This window comes from Homarus americanus, unplaced genomic scaffold, assembly GCF_018991925.1.
Source record: "Homarus americanus isolate GMGI-L3 unplaced genomic scaffold, GMGI_Hamer_2.0 scaffold54443, whole genome shotgun sequence".
Taxonomy (NCBI): Eukaryota; Metazoa; Arthropoda; class Malacostraca; order Decapoda; family Nephropidae; genus Homarus; species Homarus americanus.
Window position 1 is genome coordinate 4,080,908 of NW_024750852.1, and position 21,579 is coordinate 4,102,486.

The 21,579-nt window shown below is 37.9% G+C and overlaps 1 protein-coding gene across 4 annotated transcripts; it reads right to left on the reverse strand.

The window, feature by feature from the left end:
• Positions 1–583: 583 nt before the first annotated feature.
• LOC121854293 (carbohydrate sulfotransferase 11-like) lies at positions 584–21,247 on the reverse strand. Of its 4 annotated transcripts, none has more exons than XM_042348870.1 (6): positions 20,852–21,246; positions 6,964–7,113; positions 4,860–5,083; positions 4,214–4,342; positions 2,922–3,232; positions 584–2,173 (listed from the first exon to the last, which is right to left on the reverse strand). In XM_042348870.1, exons 2-6 carry the CDS (start codon positions 7,094–7,096, stop codon positions 1,945–1,947), a joined length of 1,026 nt encoding a protein of 341 aa, XP_042204804.1. In that variant the 5' UTR covers positions 7,097–7,113; positions 20,852–21,246; the 3' UTR covers positions 584–1,944. The 4 variants fall into 4 exon arrangements, with proteins under 4 accessions (XP_042204804.1, XP_042204803.1, XP_042204805.1 ...); XM_042348869.1 differs by having other exon boundaries at positions 6,964–7,118; positions 20,852–21,245; XM_042348871.1 differs by lacking the exon at positions 20,852–21,246 and adding an exon at positions 12,871–13,219 and having other exon boundaries at positions 6,964–7,118.
• Positions 21,248–21,579: the final 332 nt, after the last annotated feature.

Sequence of the window (21,579 nt, forward strand, 5' to 3'; positions counted from 1 at the left end):
ATGAGTTCAGTTGTAACTGAGGTAACTGTCAATGGATCAGTTTTCCGGCATTTGAGTAGACTGTGACTAACTCCATGTTCAATTATGAAAAAGAAACAAAAACCACCTGAGGAGGCAATTGCTGAGTTACCCTCCTGTGCCACCGCTTAATCAAACTTTTTTCCCATACTGTACTTACTGGATTTTTTTCTGGTTTGGGGATACAATACATGTGTTTAATGCTGGACCCCAGTCTAGTTTGCAAAGGGATCCAGATTAAGTGTGTCTGGTTTGAGGGAGTTCACTGTATTATTACTATTGGAATAAAAAGCTCACAGACATGAACTGAAAAAGAAGAATTATAGTCTACAGTTTAGTGAATATTGTTCATGTTTTAAGATAACATTTTCACTCCCAAAATGCTTGGATTTCAAAACCGAGAAAGTGTCCCTCACGAATATGAGAGGTCGGGGATCGTGAATAGGGATTTAATATACATTTAACTCGTAAACTCAGAAATCATGAATGGTGAGGGCTAACTGTACAATTAAATCATAAATAAATACAGTTACCTGTAAAGGAAATGGAGAAATAAAAGTTTAGACATTTTAAATATTTTGTATTTAAAATTTATATATCTAAGACACTGTAAGCTTCATAGATATAGAAATATTGCTTTTAAATTTTTCTAGAAAATTTACATAGTAATGACTAAATCATGGCTTTCACTTAACAGACACCTACCGGTAAATGGGAAACTTAATTTGTGGGGTTTCGGATCATATTTGGAGAAATGAAGTGTGCCTATTGTTTATACACAAGCAAAGATGAGTCATGTAAGAGAAAAGCTAATTTTATGATATTAATTTCTCCTGCAATAACTCCTGTATTATAAGTCTTAGGTCCATAAGGTGTAAACCAAGGTTAATCATTAGACATTAATAAGTACATACAGTACTAACTGTCTTCATATCATAGCCTAGTCTTAAAGGGATATACCTGTACAGTAAAAACACTCATCACTAGGATAATTATAATTACATCACATCAACATGTGCCTAACATTCACAACATATTCCCTAGTGTTGCCAAAGTTCAGGGAATTTTTTTTATTTTTTATTTGTTTCTAATTTCAAATATTTTTAATTAAAAGCTCCCCTTAGTAGCAATGTGAATCTTAAAGAATAGTGAAATAAGTAAGCATAGTGGTAGTAAAAACTACATTAATTTAGCATATTTTCATAATTACAAATCAAAGCTGTGAATACTGTATTCATAAATCAAATCTTCATAAATCATGATCTGCGTGTACAGCATTAATGAATTCATCCACTCACTAATGTCTAAGGGTTGATCTGGGGTTTTAACCTATTGACTTACAGTTATAACACACAAGTCATTTAGTCTGGGTGAAATCACAAAATAGGATCTGAGACTGATAATATTTTACCTTTGTAAAAACACGAGGTACAATATTACTTCTCAATTAACCCTAAAGCTGGAAATCTTCTATACTTGTATCATTTTTACATGTAGAAATGGAAATATAAATTAAATTTATACTGTTGAAAAAGTTCAAATTAGCCAATCAAAATTATAGTATTGGTTTTCAAAGAATATTTTCAAACATGACCAGATTGAGTAAGAGTCATCATAACAATGCTCAATAAATATAATTTTACAAAAGAAGTTGGTACAGTACACAAAACTGTAAGAGACGTAAAAAGGTCTGTTTATGCAGATAATTAATCACATTGTTTGAAACTTTTAGAAACCTATCTTTATTATACATGACTTAATAAAGCCCATCATGATATAAATAAAAATATAATTTTAGGTGCTGAAATATATCGATTGATATTCCTGACTAAAGTACCATTCCTGGTCTTATCCAATGACTAGCCATCATGATTTGGGCAATAATAATGAACGTCATAAACAAATTAAAAAATAAATTACCTGTATTTAAATAAGATTTCTGAAATGGTAATCAAAGACTCTGAAATCATCTTCATATATCCTGATAAGGTCCTGCTGTTGGTTTTTTGATAATGTATCAAAATAAGGGTCAACGTAGGCTGTTGTCTTGGAGGGAATAACTTCAGGAAACTGAATAGAAGGTGGTGCTCCAACCTCCCTTAAGATATACTCGGAGTCCTCAGCTAGCGTCTCGTATTTACCTACATAGTCATACCTGTTCAAAGTATGGAGGACCATGAGTAAATTTCATAATTTTATAAAGAAAAGTGCATTACTATCTTATCATGCAATACAAATATAGTATTTTATTACATTACATTACAGGTACATTACATTTTCAATAATATTTTGAAGTTTGGGGAAAAATAATTATGAAAACTCGTCCCAATGTCAGATAAATTCAGTTTTTAGGATAGTTTGGTACACCGGTAACATGAAAACCAAAGCGGCGGCTTAGCAAACAATGCAGAGGGCGTGTGGGAATTTCCTGTGTTCCAAACCTGGGATATTTTAAATTTCCACCTCCTGGATATTTTGTCTGGACTTGTGGTGGTGCTAAACCAGTGATTGTTGGATAATTGATGGTCAACCTGTACTACTACTTATACAGCTAATTTCATCTGCAACCTCTTTTTATACAATCATTACCTACACCTCACTTATTCTTCTGTTTCTCTTTCATTAATCTAAGTCAGGTACATTTTTCTTCGTATTTAAAATGTGCATACACTACTGTACACTACCGGGTATGTAGAATCTTTCCTAAATATTTTAATTACAAATTATTCTTCCCTACACATTGTCTGCACCATCCCATGGCAAAATTATAAAGACAGTATGTTACAATAAACCAAGTTTTTTTTTTGGTCATCACATGTGTGAAACACTAACTGAATATAATACACAGTAAGGCCTAAGAGAATATATAATTTAAATTTTACATTAAACATTCATATACTCACCTGACAGAACATGGATAGCACATAGTTGATACAGGTGCCCAATGTTCATTAAGTTGATCAGTTTTGGTATCTATTAGATATGAGACAAACTCTGAGAACTTGACACCATGACCACTTGCTGGTATATCAGCTGGATCAATACCTTTACGATATTTCTTGATAATCTTGACACCAAAACGCTTTTTAAAATATGCAGATGAAGTATAATTTTTTTCAAATTTGTTCCTGAATGCTGAAAGGACTCTTTCAATTGGGTGCCGGACAAAGATGAATTTGGTGTATGTATGAAGACGATAACGAATATCCTGGGGCTGAAAAATATAGATAAATAAAACGAATAGAAGTCACGATACTCTCCCAAATACAGTTAAAAGATTATTCAATTCCTTGAGATAATAGAGTTGATCTTATCAGCAAAGTGCAAGCATTGTGAGTACAATCAGAAAATGCTAGAATATTACAGATTAGGAGAAATATCACATCTGGGTCACAGTGATGCCCATGTGCTGGCGCAAGTCCAATCATTCAGCAAGGTAAGCCACACACACAGCCAGTCTTTGTAAACTGATGTTCCGCACAGAGGGTCAGCCAACACTGTACCAAACATTATCCCCTTAGCCATTTAATGTTTTTGAGCTTTTATGATTTTCCTCTTCCCTTCTTAATTACTGTATATACATACTGCATATAAGTAATAATTTTTGTGTAAACTATAGCAAAGAAATACAGATGCAACACCTTCATATGAAATTAATAAATAAAACAATATCCAGACATTTTCACCTGCAACATACAAATATACTTGATGTACAGTACTGTATTTATCCAAGACAAATTCATTTATATACTGTACCGTATGATCTTTAAAGCACCAAGTGACCGAAAAATAAGCTTAAGAATGCTGTTAGTGTTAAAGCGCAGTGAATACTCTCATCAGATTTCAAGGTACAGTACTAAACATTTTGGAACTGGTTTTAACACAAGTTAGGTTAAACAATAATGCCTATCATATATAGAGTGTTTTGTAAGTATAATATATACAGTATATTGTACTGTATACTATACACCTATGCTGTGATATGCAAGTGTAGACAAAGAATTTTAACTGGATACATATACTGTATTGGTGTCCACAATAACATTACGTATATTGTTTCTTGTGTACCAAGTACAGATAATGGGCTTTGTAATGCAACCTTGGTGACAAATCATTACATCTAATGTAGTACAGTATATTTTACTATTATAACCTTAGTTTAGGTCATGTGTACATAAAGACTACTCTAGTTTACCTCCAAGTCTCCAAGTTTCGTAAAAACATTCTTGCGGTGAACACTGTCAGAAGGAATGGAATGTGGTTCTGTTAGGTTTGTTCCACCCATCAACATCAACATTATCCGCTTCCAGTTCGTACAGGCCACCTGAACACCAATACAAATACAGTAGTAGTCAGAACTTAATACAGGTGTAAAGTACTTGTACATTGGCTTTACCAGTGGGTAAATGACTGAGGCAATTAAAAGCCTAAAAATCAAAAGTATGTCCCATGTGTATGGCTGCCAGTGATAGACAATGTGGATACAGCACACTATATACTAATCCTTCAGTATGTAAAGTGGCAGCTTGGCCAGTACCGCACTTAACTGCCTTCACGTCCCCTATTGTAAAGTTAGGTACCCAATTACAGTTGGGTAACTGGGAGTGCCCTGGAATCAAATCATCGACCCTTAGAATAGAAGGAGAGCACTGTATCCACTAAGCTGCCATACTGTAACTTAAAACTGAAAAGTCAAACAATTAATAACTTTAATAATTATCAGTTATATTTTTGTATTTAAATTGTATCAGCCTGTGGCGGCTACTCTAAAACTGAACAAATAAAACCACAGTACAGGTACAGTATTAATAAAAATTACTGGATATTATGCATAGACTTACCTTAGGCACATAGCAGTATAAGATATGATTCTTATCATCAACAATAAGATTATTGAGCATTTTTGGATTAGTAACTAGTTCCTCCGTGATAGGATCTCCGACACTGGGCAAACCATTGTCAAAAGTGTTTGGCCAAACATCTACTGAACATGCCCTCTCTACTGCCTTTTTCCGATGCTTCATTTCAAGTGTCACGTGAGAGAGGGAGAGTGTTTCTTCAGAAGCTAGAAGGAATAATTCATTTGCAAATAAATCCAAGACAAAAACTGGCTCTACATTAAGTTATACAGGTACAGTACCTCTATGTGTACTGTACCTGTAAATTTGTTAATCACAAATTTATCTACACATATACAGTACTGTACCACTTGTACATGAGAGTAGAGTATCAGCATGCACTTGAAACACCAATAATAAATAATAATGAAAAAGCATGTAAAAAAAAAAATCAGACTACCTGTAATGGATAATTAGAATGCTTCAATGTTAAAATTCTAGTAAACTGAATATTTTTTGTCACAGACTTCATTAATTTTCTTCTTTTATGGGTTTTTGGATGACTGTACTATACTTGCATTTAATTTAACGATTGTTTATCTAAGTAGGTACAGTACAGTACCTGTATGCCTAGTTACAAATCATAGATTTAAATTGATTCTGTTAACCTATATATTTTACACTTAATTGCATGTAGAAGTTAAATTTAACAAAAAAAAAATATGTTTTGTATAGGTATTTGGGCAGCAGCCAACCAGGGACAGAAAAATAATGCTGCCATTGTAAAGTCATAAATTTTCACCATTGTTTATTGATTGACTTATGCCATGTATGACATCCATGAGCATTTATCAGTATTACTGATTTGAGATCACTATTATGAGTCAGTTAAAAATTGACAGTGAATCTGAAGTGTCAGATACAGCATTACTGTACTGTATCTGGAGGTGGCAGTAACTAGCATTGATAAACAAACAAATTCTGATGATAAAGATAGCCTATCACTTGTTACTGCTCTGTAGTCATGGCTGTATGTGAGAACTTTATTTGATGTGAGAGGTAAGGTTGGTTGGTGATATGGAGAGAAGAGAGCATTAGCTCTGAGAGTGCAAGAAGGGTACAGTACAAGACAAAGTTCAGAAGTGGGAAATATAGGAGGTTGACAGCAGGTGGGCTATCTACCCCTCTTTTATATATACAGTAAGTTGAAATGACTAACAGTGTATTTGTCCAACATCACTGTGTACTGTGAGCGATTGCATTAATATTTATCATCACAGAGTATTCAACATCAAGTATAGTACACTATACCCACTTATCACAGTACAGTACAGTAATTATGATGTACTGTATAGTAATGTATATTTATTCATTGTAATACAATGTGTATTACAGTACATTTCTAGGCACTTTGAATAAAAAAATCTAAATCACATCATAATATGTTGCAAAATTATCTACGTACTCACAAAATTCTAAGGGAGATTTTCTTTCTGTAAAAAAATATTAACAAAAATTTTACCTCTGGACTATAAAAAATGCTGTAATTTTTATATGTACCATATTAAAAGACAAGTGTTAATAATTCGGCTGAAGGATGATTGGAGGATGAATCAAAAGGGTTGTATACTGCTTTTGGTGCTGACTCGTGAGCCTCAGTGGCCTGGACTGGTACACTGAGGGTTACCAACACTTAGTTCGTCTCATGTCTTCACCACACGAACAACCAATTACTGTATTATTTTTTTTTTGGGGTTAAGACATTTTTAATCTTATAATACAATGAAGCAATTACTATAGCACTTAAATTTATTAATACAGTTTAAGCAACATGGACAGTCCCCTTCACGAGACCATTTACAGAGGCTCGTCATATAAACATTACACAAATCATTATATTTGTTTTAATGTTGTTTTACTTTTATTCCATAGTATGTTTACTATTGCGAGTTTCCTTCTGTTGAATGTAAACAAACAGCACTGCCAAAATGCAGTGACTGCACAAAACCTGACTAGTCCCTGTAAATGCATTAGTGATGGGGACTACAGTTTAGACGTGAGGTAAAGTTATTAGGAAAGTCCATAAGGTGGATAGTGATAACTGTACCTGGAATATTGGAGGAGAGTGGCATCTTGTCGGCCAGGGTGGCTGACAGTATGAACCATCTGACTGAGGCGATGCAGGTGAACAACGTAAGGCCCACCAGTGCCCACACCACCGCCCGCAGCCGGCACATCATGCCTCGCACCCTACCACCTTCACTGAAATATGCTGTACCTCAAATTCATGTATTTGGCAGGTCACTGTTGTCAGCAAAGCACCAAAAGTAATAAACAGACAATTAAGAATATCAGTACTATATCACAGTCCATTTACATTATGGAGGCTTGGGTATTATGCATTTTATCTGGAGACAAAAGCAACCAACCAAACCTAACTTAGATACAATATATTAATATCAATACTGTATTTAGTTGAATAGGTTGGGTTATGTTTGGTTTATTTATTTTATATATTTTATAAGACGGCTTGTTCTATTTTCACCAAATATAAAATCTGGTAAATCCAGATTACTTCTTTGAAGCTTGTTTGAAAACGTAAACCTACATAATTATAATGGTTTAAACGTGACTGCAATACTGGTCTATTTAATTATCAATAAGTACATTATATTAACGGGAGACAATACTAAGCTGGGAAATACTTATGAGTAAAATCGAATGACTAATGAAATCCCGCAGGGAAGCACATGGCCAGCGATCAAACAGAGGGCAACCCACAAACTGGTTCCTTGTTGTCATATAAGGAGACAACAGGTATGGATTGCATAACGACGGCTCTGACTGCCTGATATAATTAGATTTTGATATAATTTTCTTGACATATTAAAACGTACAAGATGTAAAAAAAAAATCATAAAATAATTTGATCGGCTGACACGCGCCAGGGGCTCCAGAATCAGCTAAACTTTTCAAGTAGTTTATCATCCTGATACATAGATGATTAATAGATTATTGTACCCCGAAGTGTCCAGAAGATGAAATTTTGGGGGGTTGGTACAAAAGGAGCCTACCCCTTATCCCCAAATACTGCACCCCATAGTCATCAAATATTTCCATTCACGTGATTCTCATAGTGACTATTGTAGCCAGAATGTTACTGGTCAGCCTCTTGCATGTTTCCCAATTTGCTTCTTTTCCTTTTCCACAATCAGAAATTCTGTAGGGGAATACAATCGCAGTATTTCACCACAAGCTACAAAACAGCTCAGATGATAAAACAAACCTGATTAGTTGAAGACACAAAAGAAAAAAATAAACTTATAAAGCGGGAGCGAGAATAACGAAGATTTTTTTTTACGGTAAAATGCAACAATGGAAGGAAACAAAAAGAATATTTCATCACTACCATAATAGTAACTGAAGACTGCACTTAACCCTTAATTTGTGGCAGGACAAGATGAGTGGTACAATATTTACTAGGTCAGACAGCCGAGTGGTGGAGCCATGGCGGGCTAGACAGCTGTATGTGACGCCTCGCTAATAACCCCAACTAGGACACCACTCATCTCCCACCCCCGGATACCTCTTGAGTCTTGAGCATCCTTTGGGGTAGCTGTACGTCGATTATACTGAATAAATAAATATATAAATGTTCATTATAATCGACAAACAAGTTCACATTGGTGTTGATGGTATAGCGGTAACGCGTCTTCCTTATTATGTCTAGAAGGGTTCAATTCCCGGCCGGGTCAGCTGTGAGAAGGGTGTTATTCAGTATGACACTACCAAACATCGCAGGTTTTCGCGGGTACTCCGGTTTCCTCCTGCATTAACTCTGCCACGGGACAATGGAGGCTGTTCTGACATGACTAAGTACAAACCAACCGGCCAATTAACGGATAAGTGGTGAAATGGAAAAAAAAGGAAGTGGGTTATTGAGCCGGGTCAGACGGTAAAACAGCTCAAGGGCTATGGAGTCTGTTACGTTAGGTTATTTTAATTTTGGTTATATCGTCGAAAAAACAAAAACCAACAACAATGCTGTATACAACTGTCGGCTATTTTACCAGGTGACCCGACTCTATAGCCCTTGAGTTATGTTACTGTCTGACCCGGCTCAATAGTCACTTCATAAAAAACCCAAAAACATAAACACTTGCAATGTATAGAAAGTACAATTATACGTTGGTAAAGAAGCCAAAGTGATTCAACCAAGAGTAATACAAGAAAGTAGTGATTTTATTTCCATTGGGGCCCTTACCAGAGGATCTAACTACAAAACTAAATTCTGTGACCACAAATAGGACAAACAATATGTTGTGTTTAAAACAAGTGAGAATGGTGTAGGTCTTTTTTAGTCAAACACTCACTGATCAGTAAAACAAAAACAAAAAATCGTCTGCTTTTGCTTCATCAGATACAGTGATAAGTTCTAAATTTTTCTGCTCGAGATTATTACAACACACAAAACACTCAAAGCAATTAGTCACAAATACTTAAGTTTGATGCATTATGTAACTAAATTTGATACATTGTATTTTGATCTCCGGTTGATGCATTAGATCTTTGTCTACAATTGATGCATATTTGATGCATTGGATATTTACGTTTGACCCATTGTATCTTTATCTACGTTTGAGACAGTCTCTGTTTACATGCTGAGAAGCGAGGCATCAACTGCAGCAATACTAAAGGCTATGTGATGCTCAATGTACACGGGATGCGAGTGCCTGTGTCCATATGGGGCGTCCGTCCTTGGCCAACCTCCCACGCTCCCACACTCCTCATGCCCGTGCTTCGCCCCGTCCCTCCACACCTGTTGTGGTGTAGCTCTCATTTGCTACACCCCCCCCCCTTTCCCCGTCCCTCTCCCACTCCTGTGAGTTACGAGGAAGCACCTGTCGCCACGACCACTCATAACAAAAAGTTATGATCTACGAGAAGAAAGTGCTTGGTACAACCCCCCCCCCACCGTAAGAGCGTCTCTGCCTATAATAATAATAATGATAATACTAATAATAATAATTAATAATAATAAATTCAAGCCGATTTTTATCGCGATAAAAGAACACAGTCTTCCGCTGAAAAACAAGGACAAAATAAATATTAAGTTTAGTTAGCGTTAAGAACAGTTCGAGCCACTAGTTAGCTGGTAAGTGGTGAAATGATAAATAAAACTAACGCAACTTCCATTCTTGGTTTAGCGCTGAATTAGCATCCATTATACAGGGAAGTAAAGTTCTAATGGGCTATATCAGTGCCCATTTGACCCATGTGACACGAGGTAAAGAGCAGTTAGTTAATCCTTCACACAGGAAGTAGGATTGGCCACCTGTAGCCTCAAGAGAAATAGTTGTTTTTCATGGGATCCGTAACCCAGTGGCGTAGCTAGAATGTGTGCCGCCCGGGGCGGCCCTCGAGTTTGCCCCCCACAAAAATACATATTGCACAGTGACTCACTCTTATATATATATATATATATATATATATATATATATATATATATATATATATATATATATATATATATATATTAAATAGTTTGTGTACCATTATAATATTACTGTACTTTCACATACTCAAATATAGTATGCTTTAAATACACCCCAAACATACTTAAACTTTATAAGTAACAGTTAAACAAAAAGCAAAAACGACATATAGGATAGGGAAAAAAGTAAAAAAGTGTAAAAAATTAGGACCATCTTTATTTCTGAAATGAAAACTACAACTTTCTACAAAGTAACTTTTCTTGTTTTTTTGTTGGCAAATTCTTCAATGGCATTGTCAAAAACTATTTCATCTGTCAATTGTCGCTCTATAGACAGTATGGCAAGATTTCTCAACCGCAAGGTGCTCATAGTAGATCTTAAGTAATTCTTGATCAGTTTTAGTTTCGAAAAACTCCTCTCACAGGTAGCAACACTAACAGCAATTGTGAGGAAAATCCTCAGCATTATTACTATATTTGGAACCGAGTTCCCAAGGTTATACTTTTGAATAAACTGCAAAAGTTCAAGGGGGCCTTCTTTCCACGTCTGTATTCTGTCTTTAATAGTTATAGCAGCAACAGCAACAAAATGCTGAAGTCTTTTTCTCTCAACGAGGAACTCCTCTTTATCAATGTCGTCGTGATCGTGATCTATTTGACACTCATATTTATCATCCAAAAGATTCAATGGGGTAAGGAAGGCATATTTCTCAGCAAGTTCATGAAGCTGTTGAAATCTCAAAGTTATTTCTTGGATCACTCTGTCCGGCGAAGAAAACATTTCTCTCCTCAATTCAATGTCGTATGGCAATTCAGCATCTCGTGATCCTTCACCCAAAAGTGCCGCCCCCCAAAAGTGCCGCCCGGGGCGGACCGCCCCCCCCCCCTAGCTACGCTAGTGCCGTAACCCAGTCATCGCATAAAGACTAAACTTCCCTCACCTAGCCACTCTTCCCGACTTTAGGATAGTGAACCAGTAACCAAGGCTTGGAATCTCAAAAGAACTTAAGTTAATATACCTCTAACTCAAGAAGTGATGAACATAAAATGTAACTGATTTAATTCTATGACAAAATTATGGCCAAATGGTATTGCTATTGCATTAAAACTTGATCGTAATTAAACACACCCTTTCATCCCTATCCAGAGAAAAAAAATAAGGCAAGCATATTTCATAATTCGCCTGTACATTGCAATCATGGCAGTGCACCCAGAGTTTACTCGCCGCAATTCCTGTACTCGAAGTCGCGCCAGGCCAGTATAGTACCCACACACACACAAACTGTGACATCGGGTGACGTACATGGTTGTATGGAGAAAAAACTGTTTTATGCGAATCACAGCCATGTATGCAAGACATGGTGTTGTATGTGTAATAAACTGTTTGAGTGCCATGGGTGTTTAAGTGCCATGGTTTGTTAGTGAATCGAACAAGACTCTTTTACCAATAAGTCAGTTGGTTCGCCTGCTAGCGGCAATAAAAAATTTAATAAAAAACAAAATTGCCTTTTTTTTTTACGATAAAGTTGCCGTTGTGTTATTACTCCGCTTCAACTTTAACGAGAAAACCCACAACCAGATTTTCGGGGAACTTTTAGCATATACGTTAGGGTGGTCTCCTCTATACACCCTCAAAGTTTCAGCTTGTTATTCTAAATGTATATCTCAAATCGTAATTGCACTGGACTAATATTTCTGTACAGCACATAAAATTGGTACTCAAACATTTGAAATGAACACTTTTAACAATATATTCGCTGTTACTGTATACAATTCTAAGTATCCCAGCGTCAGTGAGTGCAAATAACAAAATATATCATTCTATTTCCTCTCTCCCATTGCAGATATTCCTTCATACTGTACTAATGTGTGCGGCCTCTAGCACTTTCCTCATATGCAGTGTCGGATTAACCATGAGGAACTGGCCTCAGGCCCCCCCGACTCTAAGGGGCCCCCAAATCCAAACATTCTCGAAGTTGAAGCATATAAAACATGAACTTCGTTCAACGATGTCCTAGCAACGTCTCAATTTTCTGTCTCTTATGAACATTGAATGTGTTATTTTGCAGAAGCTTAATATTGATGAAATCATTGATAAATTTGGGTATATTTTGTTCTTGCTATATATATATACCTTGAGGGTAGGGGGCCCCAAGTTGATCTGTGCCTCAGGCCCCTATTAAGCTTAATCCGGCCGTGCTCATATGCTTATTCATTCATTCGTACAATATTTTTGTTTCAATCCAATTGATGTCCATATTCATCCCTCCACGTGCACCACGAGAGCATTGTGTAGCTGGCAATTTCTTTTTTAGAGTTTAAAGCAGAATCATCATAATTTCTGAGTTCCTCATTAATACTCACTTTCGAACTGCTTTTGGGGAAGGTCTACGAGCATGGCCAGTGTGTAAATATAGAATAAATCCTGGCACAGTTGTCGGAACCCTCACCATCAGGGTAGGTTAGGTTTGGCTTGAGTTAGGTTATCTGAGATAGGTCACGTGATTTATATTAGCTTACCTCAGAATCTTAAGAGTTGTCCTTGGTTAGGTTAGGTTAGAGTCCCCCTCTCTTGAGCTTTCCACGTTTGTAACAATTTTAAATTTTATAACTGTATTTTCATTTGCACACCATAATCCCGAGAGCATGAGTGGACGGTGTTAAGAAAATGGTGGGTGTGCAACATAACAGACGTCGCACAATTCGAGGAAATCACAAAATAAGCTTGAACACCCGGAGCCACGATGGGGTGAATGACTGTTGATGTGGCATGGGGGAGGAGTCACGAGGCAGGCACTCCCTGGTGTGATACGGAGGGGTCAGAGGACACGTAGGCAGGCACTCTTTGGTGTGATGCGGAGGGGTCAGACGACACTTAAGCAGGCACTGTCTAGTGTGAGTGGGCAGAGCAACCGGCCACCCCACAGCCACAGTCACTAAGATGTATAAACACAGCGAGGCTGACATCCTGGGCTCCCGCTGAACAATAAACAAATATTTGACTCGGTGTTTGTAAAGGTGGCCCTAGTGCCTCATTCCACTCCACACCCGGACAAGAGTAAGCTAGGTGAATGTTTCCACACCTCGGCATGAAGTCTTATGTCACGTACTTGTTCCAAAACCGATCATATGGCTACCGGATTGTAAGACATGTCTTGCTGGAGAGGTGGTGCAGGACAGGTCAGGGCACATTCGCTGTTATCCCGTTCCCGGACAACATATACTGCTGCTTCTGTCGGGCAAGTTACTCAGTTTCAAGTCTCGACGCAGTGTAAACTTCTGGTTAGAATATTTAAGCGTAAATATTTTCAGAGAGGAGTGACACAAGAGATGTTGGAAATAACGACGAGCGGGTGTGTTGGGGAACCTTGTGACCCACGCTCCCCTTGCCCGTCACACTGTTTACACGCCCCAACAACTTGAGATACAACGGGTGGTTCTCGTGGAACACTTGAGACAAAGCATTAAATAGTGGCACGGAGTTATGTGGTTAAATTAGTTTGTGTAGCTGGCGAATTTCCTTGAGAGATGGACTGTTTCTGAGTATACGAATAAAGTATAAATGTTGTGGTTGTAAAGAGACATATTTTATGCGTGGAAGTACTGTAATTATGTTGTGAGCGTTACAAATCGGTTTATCTCTTTATTCTTATGTTTACTTATTTTCACATGAGGTTTTAAGAATCAGTTTCATTGTCCCCAAACTTTTGTCATATATTTATTTTTTATAACGGAAAAAAATCTGTGAAGAATGGTTTTTTATTGATGGGTTGTGAGAAAGATTGTGGACAGTTCCAGCAATAATCTCTAGTTCCCTATCACACCGACGTGGCCAGGAACCAAACGAAATCTTACTAGTTTAAATGTTCCTGAAGAGCCAACGCTGGATACTAGTTATCAGTGGCTGCATTATATAATTTAAAATGCCATCATACAATTTCCTGAGGCTTAACAGATTCAGTAAATGCTTAGTTTTGAAGGGATGCATTTTGACAGCAACAAAAAATGGAAATTAATGCTGTCTTTACTTCAGATATGGTTGTGGTAATTACTGTGGTAGTGATGAGGTGGTTGATGTTTTCTTTTCGTTTTTTTTAGTGATTTGATGGTAATTGTGGGAGTGAGGACCACAATGGTCACTGATGTATAGAGGGGTGGGGGCGGTGTTCCAAGACCGTGTTGGGTGTGAGCAGGTTGGGCAGGGACTTCTCAGGTAAGGACAGGTCTTGGCCCCACAAGGACACCTCGATTGATACTGGGAATAGGTTGGATTACATCTTCCCATGTCAACGCTACGTAAGTTCCACATCCTTCTCGATTATGTTTCCATTTTATTCCCTGTTTTCCTTTACTTTCCCTTCTTTACAGTCATTGGCCTTGTTCATCATCTTTTGTTTGTCAAATCTCTCTCACAGCCTTTCAGTCACGTTCGTTTCTCTTGTTCTTTGTCTTCATCGAATGTCGCTGGGTGGCAACAATGTCAGCGCTTGCCTCTCACTGTTATGTCTCGGGTTCGATACCTGCTTGGGTAGGTTGTTAGACTGGCGTTGTGACCCTACCGAACATGGCAGGTTTTCTCAGGATACTACTCCGGTTTCTTTATGTACTGACATTGGATCCGAGGTGGAGGCCCTCACCTGACCACTAGTTGAGGAATCCAATTTTAATATGTCAATCAATCAACCATTCTATCCTTCACTCTACTATCACTTCCATTGTTCTGCTGCATTTCTCAGCACACATCACATCTATCTCAGTCTCGAATCTAGCCAATTCTGGTACTCCTTCTCACTCCTGCAGGTTCGTCGTGTCATATCTGCACCTTTTTCCTCAACGTCCCAGATAACCACCTCGCCATTCTCATCTCTCTTTAACGTATATTGTGCGCAAATTATAGTAATAAATTTACCTCTTGTCGTGTAATGCAGAGATTATATTGTTTTAATGTTAATTAACCAACAAAAGAGACTGGTGGAATATAGGAATTACTGTGATGGCTAATATCGGTATTAGTATTATATACCCGCTAAGTAACGGAAGCGGTACAGTAGCTAGCGTCTGTTGCGTTACCTGTAGTTCCGCACATTTCGTAAATATGCCCACCTGTACCTGGGGAGTGAATTGTTATGGTGTATTTTTTGTGTTTTAATATTAATACCTTAGGTCTTGAAGCACGTACTTTCCTAAGGTCGTTCATATACTTGCCAACAAATAAAAATTAAGAGATACACATATCTTTATGAAAGAATAAAGTATCAACTGGCCTTCCATAATATAACAATGAAGATTTATTGTTGAGAATAGGGTACATAAGCCATTACCTACTAAATCTTTATGCGAAGGCAAAAGTAACCAGGGCTGGGTGTCACCAAAACCCAGCCCTGTACACACTCACCCCACAACGAGTAGGAACAAGAGATAAAAACACTACCTTTTCTGTCAATATGGAACCAAGGCGTGCAGTTTGATATCCTTCGCGCCGTCACTCTAAAAATGTCATATTTGGACACTGACGCCTGAAATGCATTCCCATCCTAGTTTATGCTCTGGGGGTCATTTTTAACAAGTTTCATCAAAAATTAATAAAAAATTGAGTGCTTATCGTGATTACAATATAGGCGTCTACCGGCACTTATGAACCTTCTAATCAGTCTAATTAAACCTTAGACTTTGCTTCGAATGGCGCCTGGCATATTCGCGTAACATTACGCACGATGCAACGAAACATTTGTAACAACTGTTGGAACTGCATACATTGCTGAGCTGTTTAGTGCTTGTATCTCTTAAAGGTAATTTAGTTGTACTAAAGTAATAAAAGCAAGGTAAGATATTAATAAAAACTCTATTTCAATTTATAATTTTTTTCGACGTTTCCCCTGTAACTATACAACTATATTATATAGTTTGTAGAATTGTAGATCCTCTTTGTTACTCATCCAGTTAAGTGTTATTGCTGTTTTACCTTTATTGTTACTACTTACTTGTTTTAATATTACTTTAGCGAAGTGTCGTTATTATTCTTTATTACTGTACTAATTTGCCTAAGAGCTGATGAGCGATGAAACATGGCATATAAAAGTGAAAAAACAAAAGCAATTCAGAACATTAAGTACAGCTAATCTAGATAACCTAGGTAGTCTGATGTTAATTTGAACTCGGGTTCATATAATTTTCCTCGTAAATGGAGACGTAAGAATGCATCGAACTGACTACAACACACACACACCATCCACTGGCACTGAACTTTCTCTGACACATTACCTTAGTCACATTTGTTTACTTAGCTCCAGCTAGGAGTCATAATTGGCAGTACAGAATCTTCCTAAATCCGGACGTTGGCCCTTAACTCTTAAGTAGCGTCGATTCTGAGGGGCTTCTTCCTAAGGAAATTAGCCAGAGTTCTGCTTTTAGAACTTCTAACATCTTTATACATTTTTCATTTTCGTAAGAACAACTAACTCCTCTACTCAAGCGAATCTATGTTTAATACACAAAAATGAGGGTCAGTCACGGTCGGTCGTGATGTCAACAACAGGTGGCGCCAGGAATCGGATGACTTTACCAGCCACTGAGACTCCGGCCCTCCTGTTATTGGTCTCAGTTGCTTACTGCAGAAGCAACCCTTATGTGTCAGTGAACGCCGGTTTTAATTTGTGGATTAATGTTGTTTTCCAGTAGCTATGAACATTAAAAGATCCCTAAGAATATGCGTGATTAAATAATATCACAAATTCGGTGATGTCCAGAAAGTAAATATTACATCACAGAAAAATCCCTGACGAAGAATAAATAGACCTCTCATTAGGATGGTCTTTAACATGGAGAAACGGGCCTCCACCATTTACCGCATTATGAATGATTGCTATGACTTAATAAGAGTTGCTGAAGGAATTGTAAATAGCAACTAAGGACAACTGTACAATTCGTCCTGCAGGTGCAACGAATATGCCACAATGGACACAGTAAAGAATACAATTGTTTATATAAAACAAAGGACTACCTACCCATGTTTTGGATGAAATAACCACCTAAAAAGATACTGCGGCAATGTGTAGCGCCCGCCACTTGCCTCTCTGTGTACCGGATAAAATGTTTAAGCTAGAGCGTGTGGTAAACACCCTGAACAACTGACCTTTATAGTGCAGTTATTTAACCTCTTTATTATGATACCCCAAGGAAGGAGTAGATAACAGAAGGAGAAAAGTAGCCACAAAACACAGTAGATAGACGCGCTGAAAAGGGATAATGTAAGAGAAGAGGATGGTAAAGGAGGATGGATGAAAGCCGACGTGGAACGGGGACAGGAGGCCCTCTCACCCCATTCGGGAAACAAAGGCAAGTTTATGATAGCCAATATCTAACATGCATAGCATTAGGTGTCGTAAATACATATTTATTTTCTTAGCACTCGCCCTGATACGAAATGAATGTCCGGAATCTTTCCAAAAAATTAAGTACTGTACGTAAATTTTGTCGGTTAAATGTTACGAGGAAAAGTCTACGGGCTTTTGATAATACGGGGCCTGGGCAGTGCGTGCCATACACAACCTTAACTGTATTACCAGTCTCGGGGTGCCATCTTCAGACAGCATCACTCGAAGGCTCGGTAGACACAGTCTAGTGAAGGTCATGACGAGGATTCCCGAAGACCTGTACGACATTTTTCCCTTAAATTGGGATAAGAAGACAGCTACAGTAGCTTCAGTAGAGTCGTCGGTGCAATGTCAGCATAATATAATACTATTTGGGACAACATTTAACGTACGAACTTTTGATACTCTGGAAGGTTATTTAAACAAATCAAGAAAGGTCGTTGTGCATTTTGATGTGTGTGTGTGGTGACTTGCAGATCATATGACGTTTCTTTGAAGGGGTGGGGGCTACTTATGTGTTGACACTTGAGAGTGGGATAAATACTGGAGGAAACGGGGGAGGGGAAGAGGAGGAGGAAGGAAAGAGGAAGAAACCGCATGAGAAAATCAGAAGGAGATTTAGAGGAACAGAAAAACATACAGTTTTGTTAAACCTTCTTTAAGTAAATTTTAGAACCACATGGAGATTAAGCACCCTAACGCTACCTGGGGGGGGGGAGGGTTATCTAACAGTTATCCCTGTCCATCTGTAAAAGTATAATACAAATCAACAACTACGGATCACAGTATTACAAACAAAACCCGACGACTTATTATTATCATTATAACATTTGTTATTACCAACAACTACTGAGCAAAACTGCAGAGAAACACAACAGAAAATAACAATGATTTACTTCATATTATTACCATTTTATGGATGATTGTAAGAGAATTTAATATCAAAGTAAAGAGGTCATGTGGTGATTGCATTTCGAAGTTATATAAAGTTTAAAGTTTCTAAACAGGTTTATTTTGAGTTTATTTATGATATAGAGATTAATATCGATTGTACTTGGTCCCATTTCGAGTTTGTTTATATTGAAGACAAGTTTTCCAGTTTACTTATACTGCATAAGTATTTCGATTCGAGTGTACTTATAGAAAGGCTTCATATCGGGAAATTTCCTGCCCATACTGGTGGAATTTAGTCACGTCCTAAAACCTAAGACTGACCTGATGTATCCTTTAACAGTGAGGTCACCGTGACCATCACTGGCCTCTCTGTGTAAGTAGATCGAGTAGCCTGACCGATGAGGACATCGCCGCCTTCTAACTTATGCACTCACCCCAACCTTTAAACCTTTTGGTGTGTGTGTGTGTGTGTGTGTGTGTGTGTGTGTGTGTGTGCAGGTGCGCGCTCATGTGTGTGTACATGTCTGTGTGTGACAGTGTGAGCATGTGCGGGTGTGAATGTATGTAGTATGTATGTGCGCGTGTATGCGTGCGTGCGTATGTGCGTGCGAAGTCTACACTGTGTGTGTGTGTGTGTGTGTGTGTGTGTGTGTGTGTGTGTGTGTGTGTGTGTGTGTGTCCGGCTGTGTGCATTTATGAATTTATATATGCATGTATGCATGTAAGTATATATGTGTGGTTACTTGCAATGGTTTACTGTTTCTTTGAACGGGAGGACTTACAGTACATGTGTTGACACTTGAGACTATTCTTTGTTTATGAAACTGCAGCGGGCCTACTGGTCCATACTGGGCAGTCCCATTTACACCCAACCCCTATTGCTCATATATCCATCCAACCTATGTTTGAAGCTATCCAGCGTATTCGAGTTATGATAATATACTGGAGGGAAGGAGTCGGGGGAGGAGAGGGAGAAAATACAGATGACCAGGACTTGGGAACAGAAAGAAGAGACAGACACTGTATGTACAGGAGGTATCGTAGATAGCGCACACTGAGACAATTCATTTTATTATTGTTTTTTAAGTGAGGGAATCATAACAAGTCATCGAACATTAGGAGACAATTACGGACCAATCGAATGGCCACCGAGGTCTAAATTAACTTTATCCTCTTCGCACTGGTCGTCTCTATATCCGGTTGGGTTCGTGGTCTAAACACACCATGGTTGGGCGGTTGGTTATTTCTGTTACGTGCTGTTGATAAGTACTGAGCAAACATTGGCTCTTAGAATGCCCTTGAACCTGCACCAGTATTGGTCAAGACTGTTTTAAATGAACACATTTAGGTGACCCCCAAAGGAAAAAAATCGGCAGGTATGAGGTCCGGAGACCCCGGTGGTCATTCGAATGGTCTTCAGCGCCCAATCTTAGTTGATTTGTTATGATTCTTTCACATGAAATAAAAAAGAACATGAATTGTCCTATGGTCCGCGACATGAAACACCAATTGTATGTTGCACGTGCTTTATCTACTGTTGGGACCATGATAAAGGGACCTTCACCGAGTCTTATTTGTACCAACTTGAACTTAATTGATATCTGGGATAAGGTTAAAATTACGTTTTATTTTGTTCTGTGTAGGTATCCATTTTGTTCGTAGATTCACATTAGTACTACTAAGTGGACCCAAGGTCCTGTAGATCCACTTCGCTCACCCACTTCCATTACTTGTGTTCGATATCTCTCATATCACATTTAGACAGTACCTACCTCCTAAAAATTTATATATATATATATATATATATATATATATATATATATATATATATATATATATATATATATATATATATATATATGAGCATTCGTCACTTACGTGAACTTTATTATCACTTCCCGTTTCTAGCGTAAAATGCCAAGTAACAAGGATGAAAGCAACGGGTCAGTGAGCTACCCTCCCCCGGTGCCCGGAGCCTCAGCCAACCCACTCACCCACTGCTGCTGCTCTTGCTTATTATGCGAGCACAAAAAAGAAAAGAAAAAAAAGTCGCTCATGCCCGACCATCGTGGCTCACGGGTGTGCCAGACATAACTATACAAATTAATTTCCTCATTCATAAATGAAACGCCATGGGTGATGTATGGCTCTGGGAAGTATTGTCCACTTCTGTATTTTTATGGTTTAACATCCAATAAGCAATTTCTTTAACTAGCAAATATATCAACACTTACCTGTATAGAATATTGGTGAACTCCCACAGTTGTTCCTGAGGACTTTCTTCGTACTTTTCTGTACATAACTTACACTTCTTGTGGCCGGTACTGTGCGCTAACTTTTATTGTGGGAACTACAGCGTGGAACGCTTTCCCAACACAACTGGCCCCACAGCAGTCAGTCAAGTCCTAACATAACACTTTCATCTCCGTTTGACAGGTTCCACACATCACCATAAGCTGTCAGAAGGACAAACTACACAGAAGACACTTCACAGACATGCAAAATCAGCTTAAAATTTCCTAGTGCCTGCATCAAAGAGACTCATGTTCAATCGTCCCATAGAGAGTGTGGCCGTGTGCAGGGTGTGAGACAGTGTGTTGCCGTGGGAGGAGGGCGGAGGACAGCAGAGGCATTGGTCACTTGGGCAGGGCGGGATAAAGGAAGGAACAGTTGCCATCTACAATTATATTTCCTTACAAGTATTATTTACATATTCTCTGGATGTTATTTTAATTATTGTGTGTTTCCCAAACATGACACAAATTAATGGTATATTTTGATAAATTAATTAACACATGCCTTCAATAACAATTGTTTAAAATAATTGTACCAGTTGATCATTACTCGTCTTGAGATAGGCGACGTTTTGGGGTGTTCATCATCTATATTATCTCCTTGTCGTTAGTTATATTCTTGAATTTCATTATACAAGTATCACAGGCTAAAAGGTTCTTAATAGTAT

Bases quoted from the DNA above. Each gene is read 5' to 3' on its own strand.
- LOC121854293 (XM_042348870.1), bottom strand. From the start codon at position 7,096: ATGATGTGCCGGCTGCGGGCGGTGGTGTGGGCACTGGTGGGCCTTACG. The intron at 4,343-4,859 runs GTAAGTCTATGC...ATTGGTGTTCAG, and splicing joins TATACTGCTATGTGCCTAAG to GTGGCCTGTACGAACTGGAA. The intron at 2,174-2,921 runs GTGAGTATATGA...TACTTTGAACAG, and splicing joins TGCTATCCATGTTCTGTCAG to GTATGACTATGTAGGTAAAT.